At 43.8% G+C, this 25258-nt stretch overlaps 1 protein-coding gene across 4 annotated transcripts in view; it reads right to left on the bottom strand.

Moving 5' to 3' along the window:
- Nucleotides 1-25258, bottom strand: part of NETO2 (neuropilin and tolloid like 2) — a 107499-nt gene that overhangs the window by 11034 nt on the left and 71207 nt on the right. For all 4 annotated transcript variants that reach the window (XR_004539107.1, XM_033940631.1, XM_033940632.1 and 1 more), the window contains one exon: nucleotides 18865-19093. Coding sequence is in view for 3 of the 4 variants with exons in the window: in XM_033940631.1 (XP_033796522.1) it covers nucleotides 18865-19093 (229 nt within the window). In the remaining variant the exon portion in view is untranslated. The remainder of the gene's footprint in view (nucleotides 1-18864; nucleotides 19094-25258) is intronic.

Below are 25258 nucleotides of genomic sequence, written 5' to 3' on the forward strand. Positions count from 1 at the left end.
CCTTGTGACCCTGGGCAAGTCACTTAATTCCCATTGCCCCAGGTACATTAGATAGAGTGGGAGCCCACTGGGACAGTTAGGGAAAAATGCTTGAGTACCTGAATAATTTGTAATCCACATAGAATTGTAGGATAATCGGAATATAAATGATTAATTAGAAGAAATGGAATCTATATGTAGATAAAAAAAATGTCAGATGAGAGAAATGAGAAAAAAGATGACACAATTGCATCAAAGTCAGAAACAGATGGAGGGGTGGAAGGGAAGAACATAGGAAAGAGAAAATGGAGACGAGATCATGGAAAGGACTTAGGAGGAAACCAAAAAGAGGAAGTGGTAAATAGAGACCAAGATCAACCCAACTGAAAAATAAAATAATCAGACAACCACAGGTTCCATATGGTGCGGGGGCATTTTTATGGTATGAGCTCTGAGATCTATGCAGTTCATAGCATAAGACTGGTCTCAAGATGTGAGCACAAACACAAAAATTGGTTCAGAGCACCATAATCTTTTGATTTGGCTCAAATGAAGGAAGTTGTAGTAACTCTTTTTGAGATATTACATGTAGGCTCTTAGGAAATAATCCTTTAAACCAGTGGTTCCCAATCCTGTCCTGGAGGACCACCAGGCCAGTCGGGTTCTCAGGATAGCCCTAATGAATATGCATGAGAGAGATCTGCATATAATGGAGGTGCCAGGCATGCAAATCTGCTCCATGCATATTCATTAGAGCTATCCTGAGAACCCGACTGGCCTGGGGGTCCTCCAGGATAGGGTTGGGAACCACTGCTTTGAACTAAATAACTAGGATTCTCTGAACCAACGTCCAGATTTACCCAGAACATGTCCTCTTTTTTAGAGGGCATGTCCAGGCTGCTTTTCAAACCCCAGCACTTGGTCCAGGTTTTGAAAAGCTTCTTCTTTGGGACCACATCAGAATGGCATCCATGCATGTACAGATGCAATGCGGTGATGTCATAGAAACATAGAAATAGACGGCAGATAAGGGCCACGGCCCATCTAGTCTGCCCACCTTAATGACCCACCCCTACCTTTCTCTGTGAAGAGAACCCACGTGACGATCCCATTTGGTCTTAAAATCCGGCACGCAGCTGGCCTCAATCACCTGAAGTGGAAGACCATTCCAGCGATCCACCACTCTTTCAGTGAAAAAGTATTTTCTGGTGTCACCGTGCAGCTTCCCTCCTCTGATTTTCCACGGATGCCCTCTTGTAGTCGTGGGACCTTTGAAAAAGAAGATATCTTCTTCCACCTTGATGCGGCCCATGAGATATTTGAACGTCTCGATCATGTCTCCCCTCTCTCTGCGTTCCTCGAGTGAGTATAGCCGCAACTTATCCAGTCGTTCCTCGTATGGGAGGTCCTTGAGTCCTGAGACCATCCGGGTGGCCATTCGCTGGACCGACTCTAGTCTCAGCACATCTTTCCGGTAATGAGGCCTCCAGAATTGTACACAGGTGCGCATGTGTGACATCGTGTTGCAACCGCGCATGCTTAGATGCCCTCCTGACTGATTAGAACAGGTTGAGGGGGCTGGGGCTTGATGAGGGTGTAACAGGATGGGGCTGGACAGAACTGGGTGGGCCTGGGGGGCGGGGCTATGGGTCCAGATTTTATTTAACTAAAATCTGGTAAACCTAGGCCAAACTTTAACCTGGCCTCCACAGAAAGCTAGTGAAAACACTATAGCATGACATAGCATGATCTGATCTTTTACACCCAGTAATCATCTGAACTGCCACATAATCATAGTCTATGTAACATTACAGCTGGTAGACCACTATAAAGAATATTGTCTATGTTTATTAGTTGCTTGGTTTACTGCCTTTCTGTTGTACAACCAAGACAGTTTACATATTTCATGCAGGTGCAGTAGTTTTTTTTCCTCTGCCCCTAAGGGGCTCATAAAATATCGCAATAGTTGATCCTGCAAAGAATCAAGGCATGTATAACTGGGAGCAAATGTCTTTGCTCTAGAAATGGACACAACTTACACAAAGCAAGAACCAAGCCACAGCTGAAATTTGATTCAATAGTGATTTCTAGTCCACGAATTCTTAGCGAGGGTTGCAAACATACTTGGTTTTCAGGATACCAGGATGAGTATTCATCAAAAGCATTTATATCCACATGGCCCAAGAACAAGGCTTATTTATCTGTCCTCATTCCCTCTGTAGCCCCTCCCCTCACAACCTCTTCTTCCCTTGTTTGTTCCTTCATGAGCACCATATATTGATTCACTCTAAGTCCTGTGTGTTTGTCATAACTTAGACCAGGGCTGCCCAAGTCCGGTCCTCGAGATCTATTGGCAGGCCAGGTTTTCAGGATATCCACAATGAACATGCATGAGAGAGACTTGCATACCAAAAAGGCAGTGCAGGCAAATCTCTCTCATGCATATTCATTGTGGATATCCTGAAAACCTGGCCTGCCAGTAGATCTCGAGGATTTTCGTGCAGGGACCATGTCTGGTGTGTTTAATGTACAGTGCTGCGTGCATCTGGTAGCGCTATAGAAATAATAAATAATAGTAGTAGTAGTAGTAATTTGCTCTGGAAACGGATTCTTTTGTGTCCTACAAGACTGGAATTGAGGACCAAGTTAAGATCCACTGGACTAAATCTCAAGGATCATTTAATCACTCTGGTTTTCTGGATTCCCCAAAGAACATGCATAAGATATGTTTGCAAATAAATGCAGGCAGAGCATGCAGCTATTAGTCATGCATATTCATTGTGGAAATCCTGAAAATCCGCTTGGCTAGTCAGTCCTCGAGGACTACATTGAGAATTGCTGACCTAATCAAAATGGCACGAGCTGGGTTGTTTGCCAATGATGTCATTCTGTCTCAATCCAACATTCTACTATTGCTGCATACTTCAGACACACTTCTATTTCAGTGACAGCAATTCAAACGAGAATGAAGAGGAGTGTGTTATTGAAAGCAGCCTAAAGTGCTGTATATCATTGATGATACAGCAGGTTAGGTGGAGAGTGTGACACAGTCATTAAAGCTACAGCCTCCGCACCCTAAGGTTGTGGGTTAAAATCCACGCTGCTTCTTGTGACCCTGGGCAAGTCACTTAATCCCCCCATTGCCCCAGATTGTGAGCTGAAGAAATTTGATCACGTCACACCTTCTTATCGACTTCTGCATTGGCTGCCGATGGAGGCGCGTGTACTTTAAATTTGGCTGTTTCTGTTTTATTTGGGTTAGCTCCTAAATATATAACTGACCTTTTTTCTTTTTCAACCAATAGACATAAGAGAAGTTCACACTTGAACTTTGACTCCGCACCGGTTAGAGGATGCAGACTTAAAAAATATCATTAACATCTTTTTTTGTATCGGGCAGCATTATGGGGTATAGATTTGGAAAAACTGCTTCTGCTTACTAATACTTATGAGGAATTTAGGAGACACCTAAAAACATATTTGTTCCTGAAGCACTAACCCCCTGTTTTACTAAGGTGCACTAATCAATTAGCGCGCTCTAAATGCTAATTAACATGCACGTGTTAGCGTTTAGCGAGCGCTAATCGGTTAGCGCACCTTAGTAAAACAGGGCCTTAGGTATTTGATTTCAAAATTTTACACAATGATTGATCTTTAAGGTTTTAGTTATGAACTTTTAGCTTTGTAAGTTTTATTCAATCTGTAGCATTTTTAATTATTGTAAACTGCATAGAACTTTATGGTCCTGCGTTATATAAACTTTTTTTTTAATTGTTATTATTATTATTTAAAATGCTTGAGTACCTGAAGAAATTTATGTAAACTGTTCTGAGCTCCCCAGGGAGAACGGTATAGAAAATTGAATACAGAAAGAAAATGACTCGTTTCATGTTAACTGGATTGTACAGTAGAATGCTACGGGAAATCCTGCACCTAACGTTAGCTGAATTGCAAGCTCATTCCCTTCTATTGCTTTTCATATTCCACACATCTCCAGCTGACCGATCTCCTTTACTCAGCTGAATATTTCACACAGCTGTTGTACCAAACACCTGCCACCTTACCTTACTAAACAGCAATGGACTATCTATCCCCTGCATGTCTTAAGGGAATTGAGTAAAGGGAGGTACCTGTCTTTCCATAAAAGGTGATTCTCCGGCACCCTGGGTCAGAGCCTCACCTGATTCAACGGTTGAGCTGGCCCTGATGTCATCTCCCTTTTCCTCACTTCACCCCAGCTTTCAACTCCACCTTGATACTTACCGTACTGCCTTTTGCAACAGCGCCCTCATGTGTCCCTGTCCAGTCCTTCCTCTTCTCTCCTCAAACCCATCTCTTCTCAGATCACCTCCTCTCAAATTTCACTTTTCCCTCTTTCTCTAAGCCCAGGGGCAGCCACTTGGAGCTGTAGAAGGATGCTAGGTCTCATTTGCATAAGTCAGGAGAGATTGTAAAGTAGGGCAGAAAAATGGATCATGTGCAACCCCCCCAATCATTCAATGATAAAGCCAGCCCTGCCTGAACCCATCAGCAGCTGAACTGTGAGGACAGAGGCGCAGAGAGCTACAGATTTGCTGCTGTGTCTCCAGCCCCTCCCCTTCCTATAATCAGGCAAGAGGCAGTACCTGTGGTGAGATGGACTGGGGCATCTCTTCTGCTGCAAGGGGGGGGGGGGTGTTGTCGCCGTTCTGGGGATGGTGGTGGTGTGTTTGTCGCTGCTGCAGGGAAGGGGTGTTGTGAAGCAGCAGAGAGAATGGGCATCTCTCCCGCTGCATCACAACACAGGGGCTTTCTAGTAGTCTCTGACACTGACCAGCCCCCCTAGACCAGTTGCTTATTTTTGTCGCCAAAATCTGACGCCACTTTTTGAAAATGGCTTGGCATTTTTTAAGAATCAACCAGAGGGCATATCAGTGTCGGAGACTGCTAGAAACATTGCTAAAGACAGAGATAATCCCTTCTGATAATCCGCCGCTAAATTGCATACAGGCTAAACCACCGGAAAACAGTTTAGCAACGGTGTTAAAATTTTGAGAATCTGAGCCTGAGACTTTGAGCTGCATGGTAGAGAATGACATGGGAACAAATTTAACTCATTTTCCCGTTCTGTCCTGGCAAGTTCTTTTCCTATCCTTGCCCCATTCCAGCAAGCTCCATCCTCATCTGCACAAGCCTCAAACACTTTAAAATCATAAGTGTCCAAGGCTTGTGCAGTTAAGGCAGAGCTTACAGGAATGGGACAGGGACACTGACAAAACTCGTAGGGACGGGACAGGGAAGTTAAGTTCCTGCGGGGATGGGGACAAATTTGTTCTCATATCATTCTCTGCTGCATGCTCTAATACAGTGTTTCTCAAACTGTGCCCCGAAGAAATTCCGGGTGTTGCCACGAGAGATCCCAGAATTTTACTTTATTTTTAAAAATCCCCTTCATACTATACACTTGTTGGCATGAACACTGCTTATGCAAGAGTCTGTCAATATTATGAGTATCTGTGTGTGCAAGGATACAACTGCCTAGACAAGTATCGTCCTTTGATGTGATTGGTCCTTGAAAACTAATGACAAGTAATTTATTTTTTTTTAATAAGGTAGTTATCCTAACTTGAGCAAAAGCAATCAAGGCTTTGTTACTGTTTACGATCTTATCTCTGTGAACTTGGATTTTTAGCTCTGTCAGAAATTAAATTGAAAAAAAAAAAGTGAAGGACTGCAGATGGTGGATGATGAAATGAGTGCTTGCTTGTCAACTATTGAGCCGCGTTTTGAGTTAATTTGCAGTCATAAACAAGCACATCCATTGCATTGATTAGCAAACTAGATGAGCCATTTGGCCTTCATCTGCCGTCATGTTTCTATGTTTCTAATTCTATTCTATCTACTTTAGTTTCACTGTTGTTACAATTACCTATACATACTCTAAAGAACTTTAAATAAATAACCCTCAAATTTAAGGTTTTGTTGGTTTTGCAATTTTATAATTTTAATTATAAAGTGCTGTGAAAAACATTTGCTCTGTGTAGTGTGTCGAAGCTAAAGAAAAGTTTGAGAGACTATGCTCTAATGGAATCAAATTCCAGCGTATATAGGACCTTGGGCTACAAAAATCTGTTTTTGGATAGAAGAAAGATGAACCTTATGTAATGGGGAGGTACTTGCAGAAGATGACTGAGAAGATCAGAGTGCTCTTGAAGGACAATAAAGATAAGCTGGTTGACCTGAACATAAAAAAATCAAAAGTTAACAGCCAATGCTCAGCCTGCATCAAAGGGGTAATGGAATCATAACACCCTTTCCCTGTAAGGAGGCTCAGGGCAGTATTTTGTATTAACTGAGGCAGCCACAGGTCGCATTGGCTAATAATATAGAAAAGGGCATTACAATAATCTAAACTGGATATTATAAAAGCATGGATAAGAACACACAAGGCAGAGGCCCGAAATAACCATTGCATAGAAAACAACATTCACAATTAAAAAAAAAAAAAAACCCAACAGAACTTAATAAACCCTAAAGCATGCTGACAGAAGGAAAGTTTGTTGTCTAAAATCACCCCTAAAATACACACAACTTCCACCAAAGGCAGGACATAACCCTACCATCCAAAGTGGCTGTGCCAGAGGTGGAGGCTCCAGACAATTGAAAGTTATGGCAGTACATTTATCAAGATTAAGCTTTAAACCATGAAAAGCAAGCCAGTCCTCTATGTGATCCAATTTAGAAGTCAACTCAACAACAGGCTGTACATTAGACAGTTGAATTGGGGCCAAAATTTGAACATCATCTGCATAGGTAAACATGCTAATATCAAGGGACTCAATAAAGGTCAACAATGAAGCCAAGAAAACATTAAACAAAAATGGGGCCAGGACTAGAGAATGACACGGTGACAAAATTCATCACCGTCCCCGTCCCCGCGGATAACCGCGGGAAATAATCTCATGTCATTTTCTAGTGTCTATTTCAACCTCAGTCCTTCTACACCAGCATTCTTCAAAGCAAAGCTTGCGGGTCAGTGGTTGTGCCCAATTATACTCTGATTCTTCCCTCTTTCCTTAAAGAATGACATGAAGATGGTTTCCTGCGTTTATCCACGGGGACGGGAACGGTGATGAATTTTGTCACCGTGTCATTCTCTAGGACAGAGCCTTGAGGAACTCTACAAGGCACAACATAAGGTGCAGAACAAGTTCCACCCCACTAGACCACATAAAATCTATCACATAAATAAGAATGTAGTCATTCCAAGGCAGTGTCCTGGACCCCAACCCACTTATTCATTTAATACCTAAGTGTGATCTACTAAGTCAAAGAATGCAGTAAGTCTAAAGAGATCAGAACTCCGTGTTCTTATTATGATCTTGATATTGGAGGATTGAGGGATAAGAAAGAGACTGAATGCAATAGGGGAAGGATCTGAGACTGGATGAGAAGGGAGGCTGTGTACCTCTAGCTGTATCCTGCAGGGTTACATTTAGGACCTGATTTCCAAACCTCTCCTTTTCCTTAGACATGGAAGGGAAAACAGGTTTAATAATGCAGTCCTTAACAGAGCTGCAGTCGGCCTCAGAAGAAATCTCCTCCACCCCCCTCTTCTTGGTGGAGAGAATAGAGACAGTGAGGGAGTTATTGGCTAGGTTTTTGGACTAGCTCTTAAATTTGAAGAAACATGGTCAAGGACTGCCTTATGTGAAGCAGTTCCAACTCTCAACCTCCTAAATTCCCTGCATTTCATCCCATATTTTTTTTATTCCGAATAGAATAGAGAATGGGTGACTCTCATTCTGAAACCTGATTGCTTGTTTCTTGCATACCAAACACCTCTAGCCATTGTTCAGAACTGTTCCTCATCTCACCACTCTCATTCAGGATTACTAGACTGAGCCCTGCATGGTAGCTAATTCGCATGCACAGCCTGCCTAGAGTTTAATGGAAACAACCCGCACTTGCCTTCAAAGGCAGAGAAATTCTTTGCCTGTAGGTTTATCCTTCCTAATAAGCAGATACTGCTTTAGTAATCTGCAGCTAGGAAGAAATCAGATAGATTGATTGCTTTTCTATACAGCCTGCTGTTAGTGACAAACTAGTTTGGGATGGTTGCATTGCAATTTGCGCAGGGCAAGTGTGAAGTGACCTTGTCGCATAGTATTTGTCCAGCTATGCAAAGCTCGTTAGACACGTCTTCCATTCGCATATGAGAACTCATACTGCTTAAAACTTATTAGCTGTACAGAGAAGAAAATTGCAGTGCCATAATTGAAAATAAGACCTACAAGGATGTCAATGTCCATTTCTAACAATCCATTTCAGTACAAATATTTACCCATGAACATTAGTGTGACCGATTTCTCCTCATATCTGGCCACATTGATGGTGATGAGTAAATATTTTTACAGAATTTGAATGTTTGTCATTCATATTTACCTGAATAATTTTATATATATTTTTTTCTTTTGGGGGGGGGGAATGTTCACTTTTAGACATTTTTTTAAAATTGAAATCATACTTTATAACAATTTAATAAAATAAATAAATAGATAACTAAAAATAAATAGTGGAGTAAAATTACTTCCCTCCTATTCTGTCCTTCTCCGCTACAGTCTGATATAACCCCCACACCTACCCCATGACAACAATGTCCACTCCTCTCCCCTTCATGCTGAAATCTGCCGTGGCTGACTTTTCTAGAAATGTGCACCCCCCCCCTCTTTCCCCAGGGCAAGCCCTTGCCCCTGAAACCCAGCAGCCGCTCTGCAGGTGTACTTAGCTCATGCCATTTGCAAACTGTGCTTTCCAATTGCAGATAGTTTACAGTGTGTTAGGATGTCATGTAGAGGACTTCCACAGCCACTCCAGGGATAGAACATAAGGAAATTTGATCACGTCACCCCCCACTTCTTAAAAATGCTCCACTTACACAGGCTTCAGTGGGCCTCTCTGGTTAGAGTGCACACCTGCTGCTATCAGGAAGGAGGGACAACTCAGGGAAGGGCCCAGTTACATATTGGGCAGCTGGTCAGTGTTGGAGGCGGAGGATCATGTCTGATGCGACAATGACGCCAACAACATCAAATTTATACTGCGCAGAATCTACCCGGCAATCTACTTCTGTATTCTGCCACAAAAACTTCATGATGTTCATGGGCTTGATGGACCACTGGTCTGACCCAGCAATGGCATTTCTTATGTTCTTAAGTCGTTAGAGCTCGAACACAAGTTGATGGCACCTAATATGCTGACATCCCTTTGGAGCTTGAGCCAGTGTTGATCCCCTGTTTCTTCTGCTGTCAGTTCCACTGACGGGCCCATTAGTGCTTGGCTGGTATTCCAGGAGGGGATGGGTACAATCCACAAAGCCACTAGAGGGACCCGTTGTAACAACTGCAGCCACAAACTCTAAGACCTTCTCCAGTCAAGGGCGGGAAAACAACAGACACCAAGCTCCTATGCCAAACAGTTTTAAATGCACTGCGTTTTTGACTAGCGAGTCCTACAGATCACCAAGGAAGGCATAGTTTGCCAAAACACAGCCTGTGTTGGGTCTAGGCTCTAGTATTCATTGATGTAGTTTGGAATTTGAAATAAAGATTAGAACTTTACTCTCCTGTGTCCAAGAACAGGCCCTACATGGTGTGCTTTGTGGATGCCAGGAGGGGTTGGCCCAGGAAAGCTCATTGTCTCAGGCAAGGAGATTCTCTGTACCATAAAAGTATTGCTTGCTCTTTTCTTAAGACCTAAGTCAGGGGTGTCCAACCTGCGGCCCCGTGAAGTATTTTGTGCGGCCCCGGTCGAGGGTGATGCAGTGTTTTCTTCTGCTGCCCCCAGGTGTTTTACCATCTTGCCGGTTCCCTCCTCTGTCTTGCTGTAGCGTTTGCGCATTTGTACGGCCCCAGAAAAATTTTTTGCAGCCAATGCGGCCCAGGGAAGCCAAAAGGTTGGACACCCCTGACCTAAGGTCTTTAGGCTACGCAGAAGGTCAGCAGCTCATGCTGCCTTAATTTGGGCTTCTGGGGGAGAGATTCATGGAGACCAGGGTCACGTGCTTTTTCCGGAAGACAGGGGATAGCCCTAGGAGGCTTGTGTTCTGAATCCCTGTAGTTCATCCTGTTGACTGTCTTATGTTGGAGGTAAGAGAGAAAGAATAACTTTAAAAGGGAAAGGAAGATTAAATTTAGGAGAACAGGAAGACCCGTCCGCATGGCTGGATGGATAGATCAGACCAGAGAGGAAATGGGTGTGGACAGTGTTTAGGTGTGATCTACACATGCTCAGAAGGGCCTAGAAAAAGGCTCTTCTGAGCTTTAGGAGAGTTATTCCATCCATGGTGCCATCAGATGATGTCATCCATGTGTGGCTGACCCATTCTGCTTGTCCATGGAAAATGTTCTTTTTCCTAATGTTCACCTGGGAAGTAGCGATCATCAAACGGTTTGGTTTGATATATCGGCTAAAGTGGAGAGCGGCCGCACGATACTTAAAGTCCTAGATTTCAAACGTACGGACTTTAATGCTATGGGAGAGTACCTGAAGAAAGAGCTGTTAGGATGGGAGGACATAAGAGAAGTGGAAAGACAGTGGTCTAAGCTGAAAGGAGCGATAAAAATGGCTACGGACCTTTATGTGAAGAAAATCAATAAAAACAAGAGAAAAAGGAAGCCGATATGGTTCTCCAACCTAGTAGCTGAGAAAATAAAGGCGAAAGAGTTGGCGTTCGTGAAATATAAAAAAAAACAAGAAGAGGAGAGCAGAAAGGACTACAGGGTGAAACTGAAAGAAGCCAAGAGAGAGATACGTCTGGCGAAAGCACAGGCGGAAGAACAAATGGCTAAAAATGTAAAAAAGGGAGACAAAAATTTTTTCAGATATATTAGTGAAAGGAGGAAGATGAAAAATGGAATTGCTAGGCTAAAAGATGCTGGGAACCAATATGTGGAAAGTGATGAGGAGAAAGCGAATGTGCTAAACAAATACTTCTGTTCTGTGTTCACAGAAGAAAATCCTGGAGAAGGACCGAGATTGTCTAGCAAAGTTACACAAGAAAATGGAGTAGATTCTGCGCCGTTCACGGAGGAGGGTGTTTATGAGCAACTTGAAAAACTGAAGGTGGACAAAGCGATGGGACCAGACGGGATCCATCCCAGGATACTAAGGGAGCTCAGAGAGGTTCTGGCGAGTCCTATTAAAGACTTATTCAACAAATCTCTGGAGACGGGAGTGATTCCTTGGGATTGGAGGAGAACGGATGTGGTCCCTATTCATAAAAGTGGTCACAGGGATGAAGCAGGAAACTACAGACCGGTGAGCCTCACTTCAGTTGTTGGAAAAATAATGGAAGTTTTGCTGAAAGAAAGGATAGTGTACTTCCTTGAATCTAATGGGTTACAGGATCCTAGGCAACATGGCTTTACAAAAGGTAAATCGTGCCAAACGAACCTGATTGAATTTTTTGATTGGGTGACCAGAGAGCTGGATCGACGACATATGCTAGATGTAATTTACTTGGATTTCAGCAAAGCCTTTGATACAGTTCCTCATAGGAGGCTTTTGAACAAACTTGAAGGGCTGAAGTTAGGACCCAAAGTGGTGAACTGGGTCAGAAACTGGCTGTCGGACAGACGCCAGAGGGTGGTGGTTAATGGAAGTCGCTCGAAGGAAGGAAAGGTGAGTAGTGGAGTCCCTCAGGGATCAGTGCTGGGGCCAATCCTGTTCAATATGTTTGTGAGTGACATTGCTGAAGGGATATAAGGAAAAGTGTGCCTTTTTGCAGATGATACCAAGATTTGTAACAGAGTAGACACCGAAGAGGGAGTGGAAAAGATGAAAAAGGATCTGCAAAAGTTAGAGGAATGGTCTAATGCCTGGCAACTAAAATTCAATGCAAAGAAATGCAGAGTAATGCATTTGGGGATTAATAATAGGAAGGAACTGTATATGCTGGGAGGAGAGAAGCTGACATGCACGGATGGGGAGAGGGACCTTGGGGTGATAGTGTCCGAAGATCTAAAGGTGAAAAAACAGTGTGACAAGGCAGTGGCTGCTGCCAGAAGGATGCTGGGCTGTATAAAGAGAGGCGTAGTCATTAGAAAAAAGAAGGTGTTGATGCCCCTGTACAGGTCATTGGTAAGGCCCCACTTGGAGTATTGTGTTCAATTTTGGAGACTGTATCTGGCGAAGGACGTAAGAAGACTTGAGGTGGTCCAGAGGAGGGCGACGAAAATGATAGGAGGCTTGCGCCAGAAGACGTATGAGAGACTGGAAGCCCTGAATATGTATACCCTAGAGGAAAGGAGAGACAGGGGAGATATGATTCAGACGTTCAAATACTTGAAGGGTATTAACGTAGAACAAAATCTTTTTCAGAGAAAGGAAAATGGTAAAACCAGAGGACATAATTTGAGGTTGAGGGGTGGTAGATTCAAGAGCAATGTTAGGAAATTCTACTTTACGGAGAGGGTGGTGGATGCCTGGAATGCGCTCCCGAGAGAGGTGGTGGAGAGTAAAACTGTGACTGAGTTCAAAGAAGCGTGGGATGAACACAAATCATCAGAAAATAAGATTAAATCAGAAAATAAGATTAAATATTGAACTAAGGCCAGTACTGGGCAGACTTGCACGGTTTGTGTCTGTATATGGCCGTTTGGTGGAGGATGGCCTGGGGAGGGCTTCAATGGCTGGGAGGGTGTAGATGGGCTGGAGTAAGTCTTAACAGAGATTTCAGCAGTTGGAACCCAAGCACAGTACCGGGTAAAGCTTTGGATTCTTGCCCAGAAATAGCTAAGAAGAAAAAATTAAAAAATTTAAATTGAATCAGGTTGGGCAGACTGGATGGACCATTCGGGTCTTTATCTGCCGTCATCTACTATGTTACTATGTTTAAGATGGCTGATTAGTTGGAAGTCTTAGTTGGCTTTTCAGCTAAGCTCTGGGGAGATAGCAGACTGGGAAGTCTGCACTGACCAGACATCATTTCTGCTACAGTGAAGTGCCTGGCTTGAGAAGACAGTTTGCCAGAGCTCTAGCCCTCTTTTTAGAGGACATGCCTGGGCGTCAGGACAGCTTTTCAAAACCCAGCACTTTGTCCAGGTTTTGAAAAGCTTCCAGCTCTGGACGTCGTCGGGAGGGCATCCGTGCATGCAATGTGATGATGCATGCGACATCATCACGTAATCCTGCGTGGATGCCCTCACAATGCGGATCCGAGCACTTTAGGAGGTAGGACTAGGGGGGTGAGACTGGGTAGGAACGGGGGTGTGATGTGGGCAGAACAGGGCGGGACTGGGTCAAACTGGGCGGGCCTGTGGGCGGGGCTATGGGTGTGAATTTTATAAACATAAAATCTGGTGACCCAAGTAATGGAGGGTTAAGTGACTTGCGAAGATCACAAGGAACAGCACTGGGATTTGATCTGAGCTCCCCTGGTTGTCAGCCCAGTGCTCTAACCACTAGGCCAGTGTCTCTCAAACTGTTTTTTTAGCTCCTGCACACTAAAAAAAGCAAATGTTTTTCATGGAACATTATAATTGAAATGATAAAATGGCAAAAAACCAACAAAAAATTAAATTTGAGAGCTATTTATTTAAAGTTCTTTAAGCTACGTATGGGTAATTGTAACAATGGTGAAACCAAAGTAGAGAGAATAGAATTGCTAATCAATGCAATGGAGGTGCTTGTTTTTGGGTCCAAGACTGAACTTTTATGGATTCGTGCTCTGCCTCTCGTCCTTGCATCTCCTGGGACAATGCCAAGTGTCCAGCTTGGGCATTACACTTGGCGCTGGTCTGACTCTTTCAACACAAATCTCCAAGGTAGTATCCTCCTCTTCTACTACTCACACCAACTAAAGCCCATCCGCCGTTACTTCACTGATTTTGACTTCACCCAATTGTTATATGCCTATGTTCTATCCCGCCTGGACTATTGCAATGGTCTTTACACCGGTCTACTGGCCAAAGAGCAGAACCGTCTACAAAGAGTCCAAATTGCTGAAGTGCGACTCCTAAAAAATCTTTTGACCATATCTCCCAAGCACCGATCCAGGTCCACTGGCTCCCAATACAACAACGCAATATCTTCAAACAACTAGTATTAGCATTTAAACGCTTCCACGACATGACACCTGACTATGTAGCAAAGAAACTCCCAGTATACCACTCTCAGCCTCCAGCAAACAGCCTCCACCGGGAGACAGCCCGAAAGCGATCATATTCCTATAGCATACCTAAATTATGGAATCAACTCCCTCCTGCCATTAGGGTAATTGATTACCTACTGACCTTCCAGATAGCAGTAAAGACGCTTCTTTTCATGGACCGGAAACAGCGATCACAACATGATCCAGTGCAAGCTGGAAATTGGACCATCAAAGGTGAAAAGATCCACAGCGACAGCACTCAACTTCAAAAAAGGGAATTATGATGGCATGAGGAAACTGGTGGGAAAGAAACTCAATGGTAGCGAAAGGAAGATGGAGTCTGTAGAAAAAGCCTGGTCCCTACTCAAGGGCACGGTGCAAGAGGCACAGAACCTGTACATCCCCAGATTCAGGAAGGGGTGCAAAAAAAAACCGAACAAAAAACCCAGCGTGGATAACAACTGCAGTGAAAAAGGCGATAAGTGACAAGAAAACATCGTTCAAAAAATGGAAAAAGGACCAAACAAAGGACAACCAAATGGAACACAAAGAACACCAAAGGAAGTGTCACCGTGTGGTTAAAAAAGCTAAAAGGGAATATGAGGAGAGACTGGCGGGGGAAGCAACAAACTTCAAATCGTTCTTCAGATATGTGAAGGGGAAGCAACCGGCAAGGGAAGAAGTGGGGCCATTGGATGATGGAGACAAAAAAGGAGTGGTAAAAGAGGAAAAAGAGATAGCAGACAGGTTAAATAAGTTCTTCACGTCAGTCTTCACGAGGGAGGATACATCCAATATTCCGGAACCGGAGGACATCGTAAATGGGGATCGGGATGAAAAGCTGGTCCAACTAGAGGTAAGCCAAGAGGATGTCCTCAGGCAGATAGACAGACTAAAGAGCGACAAATCGCCAGGTCCGGACGGCATTCACCCAAGGGTACTAAAGGAACTAAGGAACGTAATAGCAGAGCCACTTCGCCAAATATGTAACCTATCCTTAAAGACTGGAGAGATCCCGGAGGATTGGAAAATTGCAAATGTCACGCCCATCTTCAAGAAGGGTTCAAGGGGGGACCCAGGGAACTACAGGCCGGTGAGCTTGACCTCGGTCCCGGGAAAAATGATGGAAGCACTGATTAAGGACAGTATCTGTGAACACATAGAAAACAATGGACAGCTAAAGACGAGCCAGCACGGCTTCTGCAAGGGTAGGTCATGCCTCACAAACTTATTGTACTTCTTTGAGGGAGTAAATAGACAGGTGGATAAAGGAGAATCCATTGACATCATTTACCTTGACTTTCAAAAAGCCTTTGACAAGGTACCGCACGAAAGATTGCTTAAAAAACTGTGGAGACACGGGGTGCAAGGGGAGGTCCACCGATGGATCAAAAACTGGCTGGCAGACAGGAAACAGAGGGTTGGAGTGAAGGGCCATTACTCAGACTGGCATGGGGTCACGAGCGGAGTTCCGCAGGGGTCGGTGCTGGGACCGCTCCTGTTCAATATATTTATTAATGACCTGGAGGCGGGAACAAATTGCGAAGTTATTAAATTTGCGGATGACACCAAACTCTACCGCAGGGTTGAAACCATGGAAGACTGCGAAGATCTGCAAAGGGACCTAACGACGCTAGAAAAATGGGCCAAAAAATGGCAAATGAACTTTAATGTAGGGAAATGCAAGGTCATGCATGTAGGGAAAAAGAACCCGATGTTCAGCTACAAAATGGGAGGATCACTGCTAGGGGTAAGTAACCTTGAAAGAGACCTGGGAGTGATGGTGGACACGTCTTTAAAGGCGTCAGCACAGTGCGCCACAGCCTCAAGAAAAGCAAACAAAATGTTGGGTATCATTAAGAAGGGTATCACGACCAGGACAAAGGAGGTCATCCTGCCACTGTATCGTGCAATGGTGCGACCGCATCTGGAGTACTGTGTCCAATATTGGTCGCCGTACCTCAAAAAGGACATGGCGGTACTTGAGGGAGTCCAGAGAAGAGCAACTAAACTGATAAGAGGTATGGAAAACCTCTCATATACTGACAGACTGAAAAAGCTGGGGCTGTTCTCCCTGGAAAAGCGGAGACTTAGAGGAGACATGATAGAAACCTTCAAGATCCTGAAGGGTATAGAAAAAGTAGACAGGGACAGATTTTTCAGATTACGGGGAACCACAAGTACAAGGGGGCACTCGGAAAAATTAAAAGGAGACAGGTTTAAAACAAATGCCAGAAAGTTCTTTTTCACCCAGAGGGTGGTGGACACATGGAACGCGCTCCCAGAGGCTGTGATAGGCCGGAGCACGTTACAAGGCTTCAAAGAAGGTTTGGATAGGTTCCTAGAGGATAAAGGAATTGAAGGGTACAGATAAGAGTAGCGGTAGGTTATAGGGATAGTCTGGGACCATTGCTCAGGCAATGGGCCTGATGGGCCGCCGCGGGAGCGGACCGCTGGGCGAGATGGACCTCTGGTCTGCCTCAGCGGAGGCAACTTCTTATGTTCTTATGTTCTTATGTTCAACCTTTGACAGACCTTGCTTCAACGTACCTTATCTCAGAACACCTAAACCTGCTAACCAGTTCTTCTATCGTTCACCGCAGATATGTTAATACCCATTCGTGACTCTATGAATTATTTTCTTAGATTCTACAAAGCATGTGTTCTTAGTCTCATTCTCTATAAGTTGTAAGTTATTGATTCTTTAGCTTTGAATTTTGATCCTGTAGCATGTTATTGACTCTGTAATGTATGTATCTCTGTTTCTGAAAACTTTCTAAATGTATCCTTGTAACCCATTCTGGGCTCCTGGGGAGGACGGGCTATGTAAATGAATGAATGAATGAATGAATTAACTCAAAACGTGCCTTGATAGTCGACAAGCAAACACACATCTCATCATTCACCAACAACAGTCATTCTTTCTTTTTCTAAAAATTTAATTTCTGTCAGAAAAATTCAAGTTCACAAATATATGTGAGGATCCATATGGTAGTGCTGCCCGATTCACGATTCAAATCGATTCACCAATTCACTTCGGGTGAATCGATTTGAATCGATTCATATTTTAAAAAAATCGGAGTGGCCGATTCGATGACTGACCCTCCTCTCCATGCCTTCAAATTGCAATAGGGCTTTTCTCCTTTCGCTGTTTTTTTGATTACATTTTTTTAAAAACGGACCTTCCCGCTGCTAATTAGGCCTCTGCCTAGACCAGGAACAGACTCTTGTTCACCGCCATCGGCCCAGAGTAACCGAAAGAGGTGATTTCTGTGCGCACCCTGCAGCCATTTGTTCTGGCGTCACCATGGCCTCTCGCTCCGGCCCCTGCTGTGGCCCGGATGTGGTGAAGATTATCACTCTCGTGCTCTGTCCTGCTAAGAGCCCAGATGCATCAGGATGAAACGCCACTGGAATTTCAGCAACAGTTCAGCGATGCCTCCTTTACTAAACCGCCGCACTGCGCTAGCGGTTTTTAGCGCCAGGAGCCGCGCTGAATGTCCCACGCTGCTCCCAATGCTCATAGGAACTCTATGAGCGTCAGGAGTAATGCAGAACATTCAGCGCGGCTCCTGGCACTAAAAACCACTAGCGCGGTGCGGCGGTTTAGTAAAGGAGGCAGTTGTATCCTTACACACACAGATGCTCATAACATTGACAACTCATGCATACGCAATGTACATGTCATTTATTCTAGTGTATATTTATGAAGGGAATTTTTAATAAGAACATAAGAACATAAGAAGTTGCCCCCGCTGAGTCAGACCAGAGGTCCATCCGCGGCGGCCCATCAGGCCTAGTGCCTGAACAGTGGTCCCTGATTAATTTTGTAACTTACCTCTAATCCCATCCCTATAATCTACCTTTACTCTTATCTGTACCCCTCAATCCCTTTGTCTTCGAAGTACCTATCCAAAGCTTCTTTGAACCCCTGTAGCGTGCTCCTGTTTATCACATCCTCTGGTAGCGCGTTCCATGTATCCACCACCCTCTGTGTGAAAAAGAACTTCCTGGCGTTTGTTCTAAACCTCTCCCCTTTCAGTAAAACTCTGGAATCTCTTGTGGCGCACCACTGTGCCTTGGTACATAGTTTGAGAGACACTGCACTAGGCCAATCTTCATACATATGTAACTTATACAATGCTATATCTGTAATTTGTGCCCCACCCAAGTGTATATCCACCTGTAAACCATGTATTCTGGGAGTGGTTAGAGCACTGGGCTGACAAACCAGGTGAGCTTGGATCAAATGCTACCTCTTCCCCTTCCCCGCACATCCCTTGGCAGCGAATACTGTATGTTCCTTTATTTGACAGGGGCGCTATATATAAATTCCCTGAAAACCCAGCTAGTTGTGGGGTCCCTAGAACAGGAATGAAAGACCCAGATAGACAGAAAAACAGCATGCTTTAGGAATTCAGTTAAAAAGCAGTGCAAAGCTGTTACATTTCTGTTAGGGTCCTGGGTACTAAAAAGTTGGCATTCAGAGAAAGTTTCACACTATACCAAGCCACTCCTTTCATATTTAAAGACTTACAAGATGATCATTTCCATATCTGGACCAGTTTAAGAAGATATGTTACTACAAAATAGAGTGAAAACAAATCATTCTAGTTATTCATAAAGAATTGCCCACCCCCCCACCCCCATTTTTGTTTTTATGTATTTTAAGCCATGAGAAGATGAGATCACTGGATTTCACCTTACACAGGGGTGAGCTTTCTGCTTGCACCCATTAATATTGATCTACTTACGATCCACAAAGGAGGTGAACAGCATCCGGAATCTGCTATGCCTGCTGCCCTCATCTGCCCACATGCGCACCACTCCTATGCCGGTCTGGAGCATCACATCACTTGCTACTGTGCTGCAAAACTTTGCCTTCAGGTTCTCGATAGAGCTGCTCCCATCATAGATGGCCACAAAGTTTCTCTTGCATTCATTTGAATGCTCCATTTGGTAGTCCAGGAATCGCAAATACACCTGTCAAGGAAGGCAGGCACTGGCCATAAGTGGCGGCTTAAACACAAGCAATACATAGTTCAAATGAAATCTTTAAGTAGAGGGAAAACAAAAAAGGGCTGCATTAAATCTGGGCTTAGCATTTAGTAAAATTTTGCACTGCCATATGTCAAGCCCAGATTGTAGCACATTTTAGTAAAAAGACCGTTAGATTTACATTACATTACATATTTGTATTCCGCCATTACCTTTCGGTTCAAAGCGGATTACAAAAAGAGTTATGGAAGAAGGGTTGCAACGTTAAATCAGAGATGGTTTCCAAGAGAGGGATAAGTGGGATCTGGGGTTGGAGGGATGGTAAGAAGGGGGTATTTCATGGTATTAAGCTTTATTCAGGGATTTCTTGAAGAGTATAGTTTTTATTTCCTTTCTGAACATCTTGTAGTCTGGGGTTGTTGTCAATAGGTTGGAGATTTGGTTGTCTATCTTCGCTGCCTGAGTGGCCAGTAGGCCGTCGTATAGTTTTTTCCGTTTTACTTCTTTGATTGGGGGGTAAGTGAATGGGGTGTGTGTTTTTCTATGCCTGGTAGAGGTGGTTTGGATGAGGCGGTCGTTTAGGTAGATTGGGCTGTCTCCATTTATAGTTTTAAATAGTATACAGTAGAATTTAAATTGTATTCTTTCCTGGATTGGAAGCCAATGAGAATTGATGAATGCCTCAGTAATGTGGTCATGTTTTTTCAATGAGTAGACGAGTCTCAGAGCTGTATTCTGAATTGTCTGTAGTTGTTTAATCATTATTGCTCTTCCTTCAGAACAGGTATAAATTCAGGAAAGAAAATTTGTGTGCTCCTAGGGATAGTTCCAAGACCCTCTTTTAGATGTTATTTTGGAAATTTCACCTTGGCTTTCTATCATGAAATTACCTCCTAAACACATCACCCAGCTCCCAAGAAATCTCTTATTCAAAAGAGATGAGATTCATAGAATTTTCAGAAGCATTGGCGCAGCAAGGGGTTAATTACTAACCTAATTAAATTTCAAGCCCCCAAACGTTCTATTTTGGTCCCTGTCTGAAGTGTGTTTTCATAAGCTAAGCATTGGGATAAAAAAGCCATTAGACTGCCTTCTCTTTTTCTATAAATCAATTTATGGTACAAAATAAATGCGAGGGACCTGAAAAAAATAAAAATTCCCGTTTTTTCATTCTTCTCATCAGAAACATAAAATTCCTTGGTTCCATTCTGAACTCTGTGAGGACAGGTTTTAAATCCTGTCAAATTATTTGAATGACGTATGTGTTAACCCAAACCCCTACCATCACCACATAAAAAAACCAAAACAGAGCCTGGGGATCCTAAATCAAATGTGACATTCACAGCTTGGCTACGGCTTTGTAGCGGCCTTCTGCTTATCAGCTGAGAAATATTCATTAGTATGTGTGGATTGTTTTAAATAGACACCAGGTAATTAAAAACTAGTGTTGATAACCACAGGAACAGAAAGCAATGAGCAGTTAGCAGCTACCTCTGTGAGACTAATGCAGTGTTTCACCTTTTCTACTGGTTCTAGGTCATTTGCTCACAGAAGGACGACAATGGCAATCTACTCTGCTTCTATTCACACTTAAGGATTTGGGTTTCATTGAACTTTTCAATCACTCCGCTGCGGCAATGTCTTGCAGGGCAACAGAAGCCAAACACCTTGCCAACTTGTTTGGAATCAGATTTTCAGCTCATTGGCAGAGCACTGCAAGAAAGGATTCTTTTTTTTATTTTTTAGGAAGATGTTTTCCAACCTGTTAATAATATGATAGTGGACATATGCAGTGCTGTAATGTGGTGATATTATAGCTGAGTACTTATGTTCCTGTCCCAGAGAGCTTATAATCCAAAGAGAGATATAGGCCCTTTTTTTTTTTTACTTAGGGCTTCTTTTACTAAGGTGCGCTTTAAATATTAGTGTGCGCTAACCACGCGCTAAACGCTAACGCATGCATGTTAAGTGTATGGACGCGTTAGTGGTTAACACGTGAATAGATTTAGCATGAGCTAAATTGCATAGCGCACCTTAGTAAAAGAGGGTGTAAGTGTCAGAGCAGCGTTGGAGTATTTAGCACTTGCCTAAGGCCAGAAAGAGTGTCAGTGGCAGAAGCAGGAATTGAACCAAGGCTTCCCTGGTTTTCAGCCCATTACAGTAATAACTAGGCCACGTCCTATCCTCAGTAAGGAAGGCTTGTCTGTGAACTGAACCCAAAGCAAGACTAACATACAACGTTTCAATGCTGTATTTGTTTCTTGTATTGTATATATAGGGTTTCCAGACATCCAGATTCCCCCGGACATGTCCTCCATTTCGAGGACATGTCCGGGGGTCTTGGATGGCTTTTCAAAACCTGGCACTTTGTCCGGGTTTTGAACAGCCTCTTCTAAATCGCATCAGGCAGGAGGAAATCCGCGCATGCGTGGATCTCCTCCAGCCTGACGAGAGCAGGCAGCGGGGGACAGGGCTAGGGTGGGATTGGGGGGCGGGACTAGGGCATAACAGGGTGGGGATGAGTGGAATAGGGCAGGCGTGGGGGCAAGTCTAGGAGGTGTCAGGTCAAAAGTGCGCCAGGACAAAGGCGCGCGCAGACAATTGAGTGCAGCGCGGAGGCGCACGCCGCAGAAAATTACAGTTTTTACGGCTACGACGGGGGGGCGTGGGGTGAACCCCCCCACTTTACTTAATAGAGATCGCGCCGTATTGTGGGGGCGTTTTGGGGGGTTGTAACCCCCCACATTTTACTGAAAACTTCACTTTTTCCCTGTTTTTAGGGAAAACGTTAAGTTTACAGTAAAATGTGGAGGGTTACAATCCCCCAAACCCCCCCCAACACCGGCGCAATCTCTATTAAGTAAACTGGGGGGGGGGTTCCCCAACAAAAACCCCCGTCGGAGCCCCTAAAAACTGTAATTTTCTTCAGAGCGCGCCTCCATCTTGCGCTCAGTTGTCGGCGCGCGCCTTTGTCTTTCGCGGGGTTGTCTATGAACCAGTCTAGGGGGGTCTGGATTTTACTATAGTAAAATCTGGCAACCCTATATATTATATATATATATATATATGTGTTTTTTACATTTTATTATGAATGTCTCCACATGTAAGCTGCCAAGAATACTTTGGATTGTGTGGGTTATAAGAATTTTAAAGAAAGAAAGAAATCAATCAATCAATATTTTATATTATCCGCTAGCAGTGCACTACCATCTTAGAGCTAAATTCCTTACTAATCAGTTAACAACACAGGGCCCCTTCAGTTGGCAATATGCATTGTGCACAGCCCAAAGTTGTGGCTATAAAATATGAATGGAGCAAGTAGTGATTTTGTAAACCTCCTCCCACCCCACCCCCCCAAAAAAAATTTAGATACTAAGTTGGGGTCAAGTGGTAACTTCTACCTACCATACAATTTCTCACCACCTCTCACGTACATGGAGAGAATGATCCCTACTGACAGGTATACTGTTATTAAAAACCCAGTTTGCACACCAACAAAAAAAATTCAAATCCTATCACGCATAGGAGCCAACTTTTCAAAATGATTGGGGGTGCCCAAGTTCCGCCACTGACCCACCCCCATAATAATAGTACTAGTTGTAAAGCCATTTTTTCCCATTCATTTTTCATATATACATACAATATAATCTTATAAACAAAATGGTAAACCACAAAATTAAGCTACACAAAGCACACTGTATGGTGCTTCTCAACAAAGTCAACATTCATTCCTACCAGAACACCTGGCCTTGGTCACACATATAGAACACAAATAAATACTATTCAAATACAGGACCACAAACTAATAATCCTAATATACACAAACGAAACCCTAAGATGTCAGACTCTGCATGCATGCAGTACATCACCAGAGAAATGGAAACAAATGCATTTCTTCCTGAACAGTGCAAAATATAGACAGCAGATGTAAATTCTCAAAACCGCCATATTTCAATCACTAAACTGAAAATAAAATCAATTTTCCTACCTTTCTTGTCTGGTGATTTTATTTTTCTAATCAACCTCCTTCTGTCTGTGCTCTTAACTGTTTCCAGGGCCTTCTTATCAATTTGCTTTTTTTCTCTCCTTCTTCACTTTCTGCCCTACATCCAATCAATGCCACATCTTCCATACTTTTAAGCTTAAATTTTTCAAACCTGTGCAGTGGAATTCTAATTCTCCTAAATCATTTAGATAATTGAAAAAAAAATTGAAAAACACTTAGCTAAAGCTTGGTTCTATAATGTTATATTTTCATTTATCTAGTGACTGCTGACGATTCTGGGATGATGGCTTTAGCTAAGGGCCTGTTTTACAAAGTTGCACAGCAACAGCCTCGATGCCCTTTATATCTCTATGGGCTTCAGGGCTGTTGCCACGCAGAAGCCACTAGTGTGACTTTGTAAAACAGGCCCTGTGTTTTTTCTAATTTTTTTCAGTTTTGAAAAATTTCAGCTATACCTTTTTGCTATTGTTCCCTGTGATCTTTGGCATTAAGTTTTAATATTCAACTTTCTTCAAATTTTCTGCTTCCTTTTCAAACCTATCTACTATTCCATGTCTTCCCTTTCCATTCATTCAGGTGTACCATCTCCTCCCTTTTTCTTCTCCATTCTTCCCATCTTTTCTTAAACATTTCTTGTATCTCTCATCCCTTCCCATCCCTGTGCAGCATCTCCTCCCTCTCTTTCTACTTCCTCTCCATCCCTGTGCAGTATCTCCTCCCTCTCTTTCCCCTCTAGTGGTCTGACATCTTTCTCCTCTCCTTCCCTTAGTCTAGCATCTGTTTCCCCTCCTTCATTTCCCTCTTCTCCCTTTGTGATCTCACATCACCCTGTCCTTCTCTTCCCCCTCAGTCCGACATGTCTCTCCTTCCCTTTCTCCCTTCTTGTGGTTTGGTATCTCTTCTTCTCTCTTTCTCTTCCCTCTTCCTTCTCCTTCCTACCATGGTCTCTGTCCTCCCCTTCCCTTTCCCTTCCCTTACTCGGAGGTCTGGCAACTTTCCTTTTCTTGTCTCCTTTTCGCAGTTCAGCATTTCTCTAATGACCAACCCCACACTGCATTCCTCTCCTCCATGGGATCTAATAAGGCAGCTACTCTTGCACTCTTCGGGCTGCCAGCAGCATGAGTGAAGTAAACATGCTGCCTTCGGTGTCCCAGAAGCTTTCCCTCTGCTACTGCTTCGCGCCTAAGTGGGGCCAGGAAGCAGTAGCGGAGGGAAAGTTTCCAGCCACAGAAGGCAGTGTGTTTACTTCACTCACACTGCTGGTGACCTGAAGAGTGAAAAAGCGGCTGCAGCGATGGATCCCACCATCTCTCCTTTTCTCAACTACCCTTTCATCCAGCATCTCTTCTTCCTTCCCCATCACCCCAGGGTCCACCATCTCTTCCTTTCTCTTCCCAACTATTCTCCTATCTGGTATCTCTATCTCCATCCATCCGGTCTGGACCCCTTCTGTCCAACTTCTCTCCCTTTCTTTTCCTTCCCTCTATCCTATTGTCCACATCTCTCTCCCTCTCTTCTGTTTCCATACCCATTATTTTTCCCCTTCACCTCCCCCCATCCTATGTCTGGCATATGCCCCTCTCTTTGGACCCCCTCCCTCCCTCCATATATTTCTAATAGCTATACCAGGGGGCCCCCCCCACGAAGGCTGGCATGTTTCCCCCTTCTTTCCACTGTCGTCCAGCATCCCCCTGCCTCCTGGTCTCACTTTAAAAACTAATTACAGCCTACAGAGGATCGTTGATGCTGTAGCGATACTTAGCAGGCTGATGGTGGCCTCTGCTGCAGTTCCCTCTGCCACAGTTCCACCCCTCTTCTGATGTAATGAACTATGGCAGACAGAACATGCAGCTGAAGCTGCCAGCAGCCTACTAGAATTGCTACAGCACTGACGATCCTCTCCAGGCCACAATTAGTTGTTAATGTGAGACCAGGAAGCCAGGGGGGACACCGGACGATGGTAGAGAGAAGGGGGAAATATGAAGGCCTTCGGGGGGGCCCCCTAAAGCCACAGGGCTGAAGGTAACATGTCATGTGAGGTCCCCAAAATATTGAGGGTGCTTGGGCACCCACAGAGCTGGCGCTTATGCCATCACAGACACAAAGGTGTGGCATTTTGACCTTGAGATGAACTCGCTGATCCT

The sequence above is a fragment of the Geotrypetes seraphini genome, chromosome 4 (genome assembly GCF_902459505.1).
Source record: "Geotrypetes seraphini chromosome 4, aGeoSer1.1, whole genome shotgun sequence".
NCBI classification, from domain to species: domain Eukaryota; kingdom Metazoa; phylum Chordata; class Amphibia; order Gymnophiona; family Dermophiidae; genus Geotrypetes; species Geotrypetes seraphini.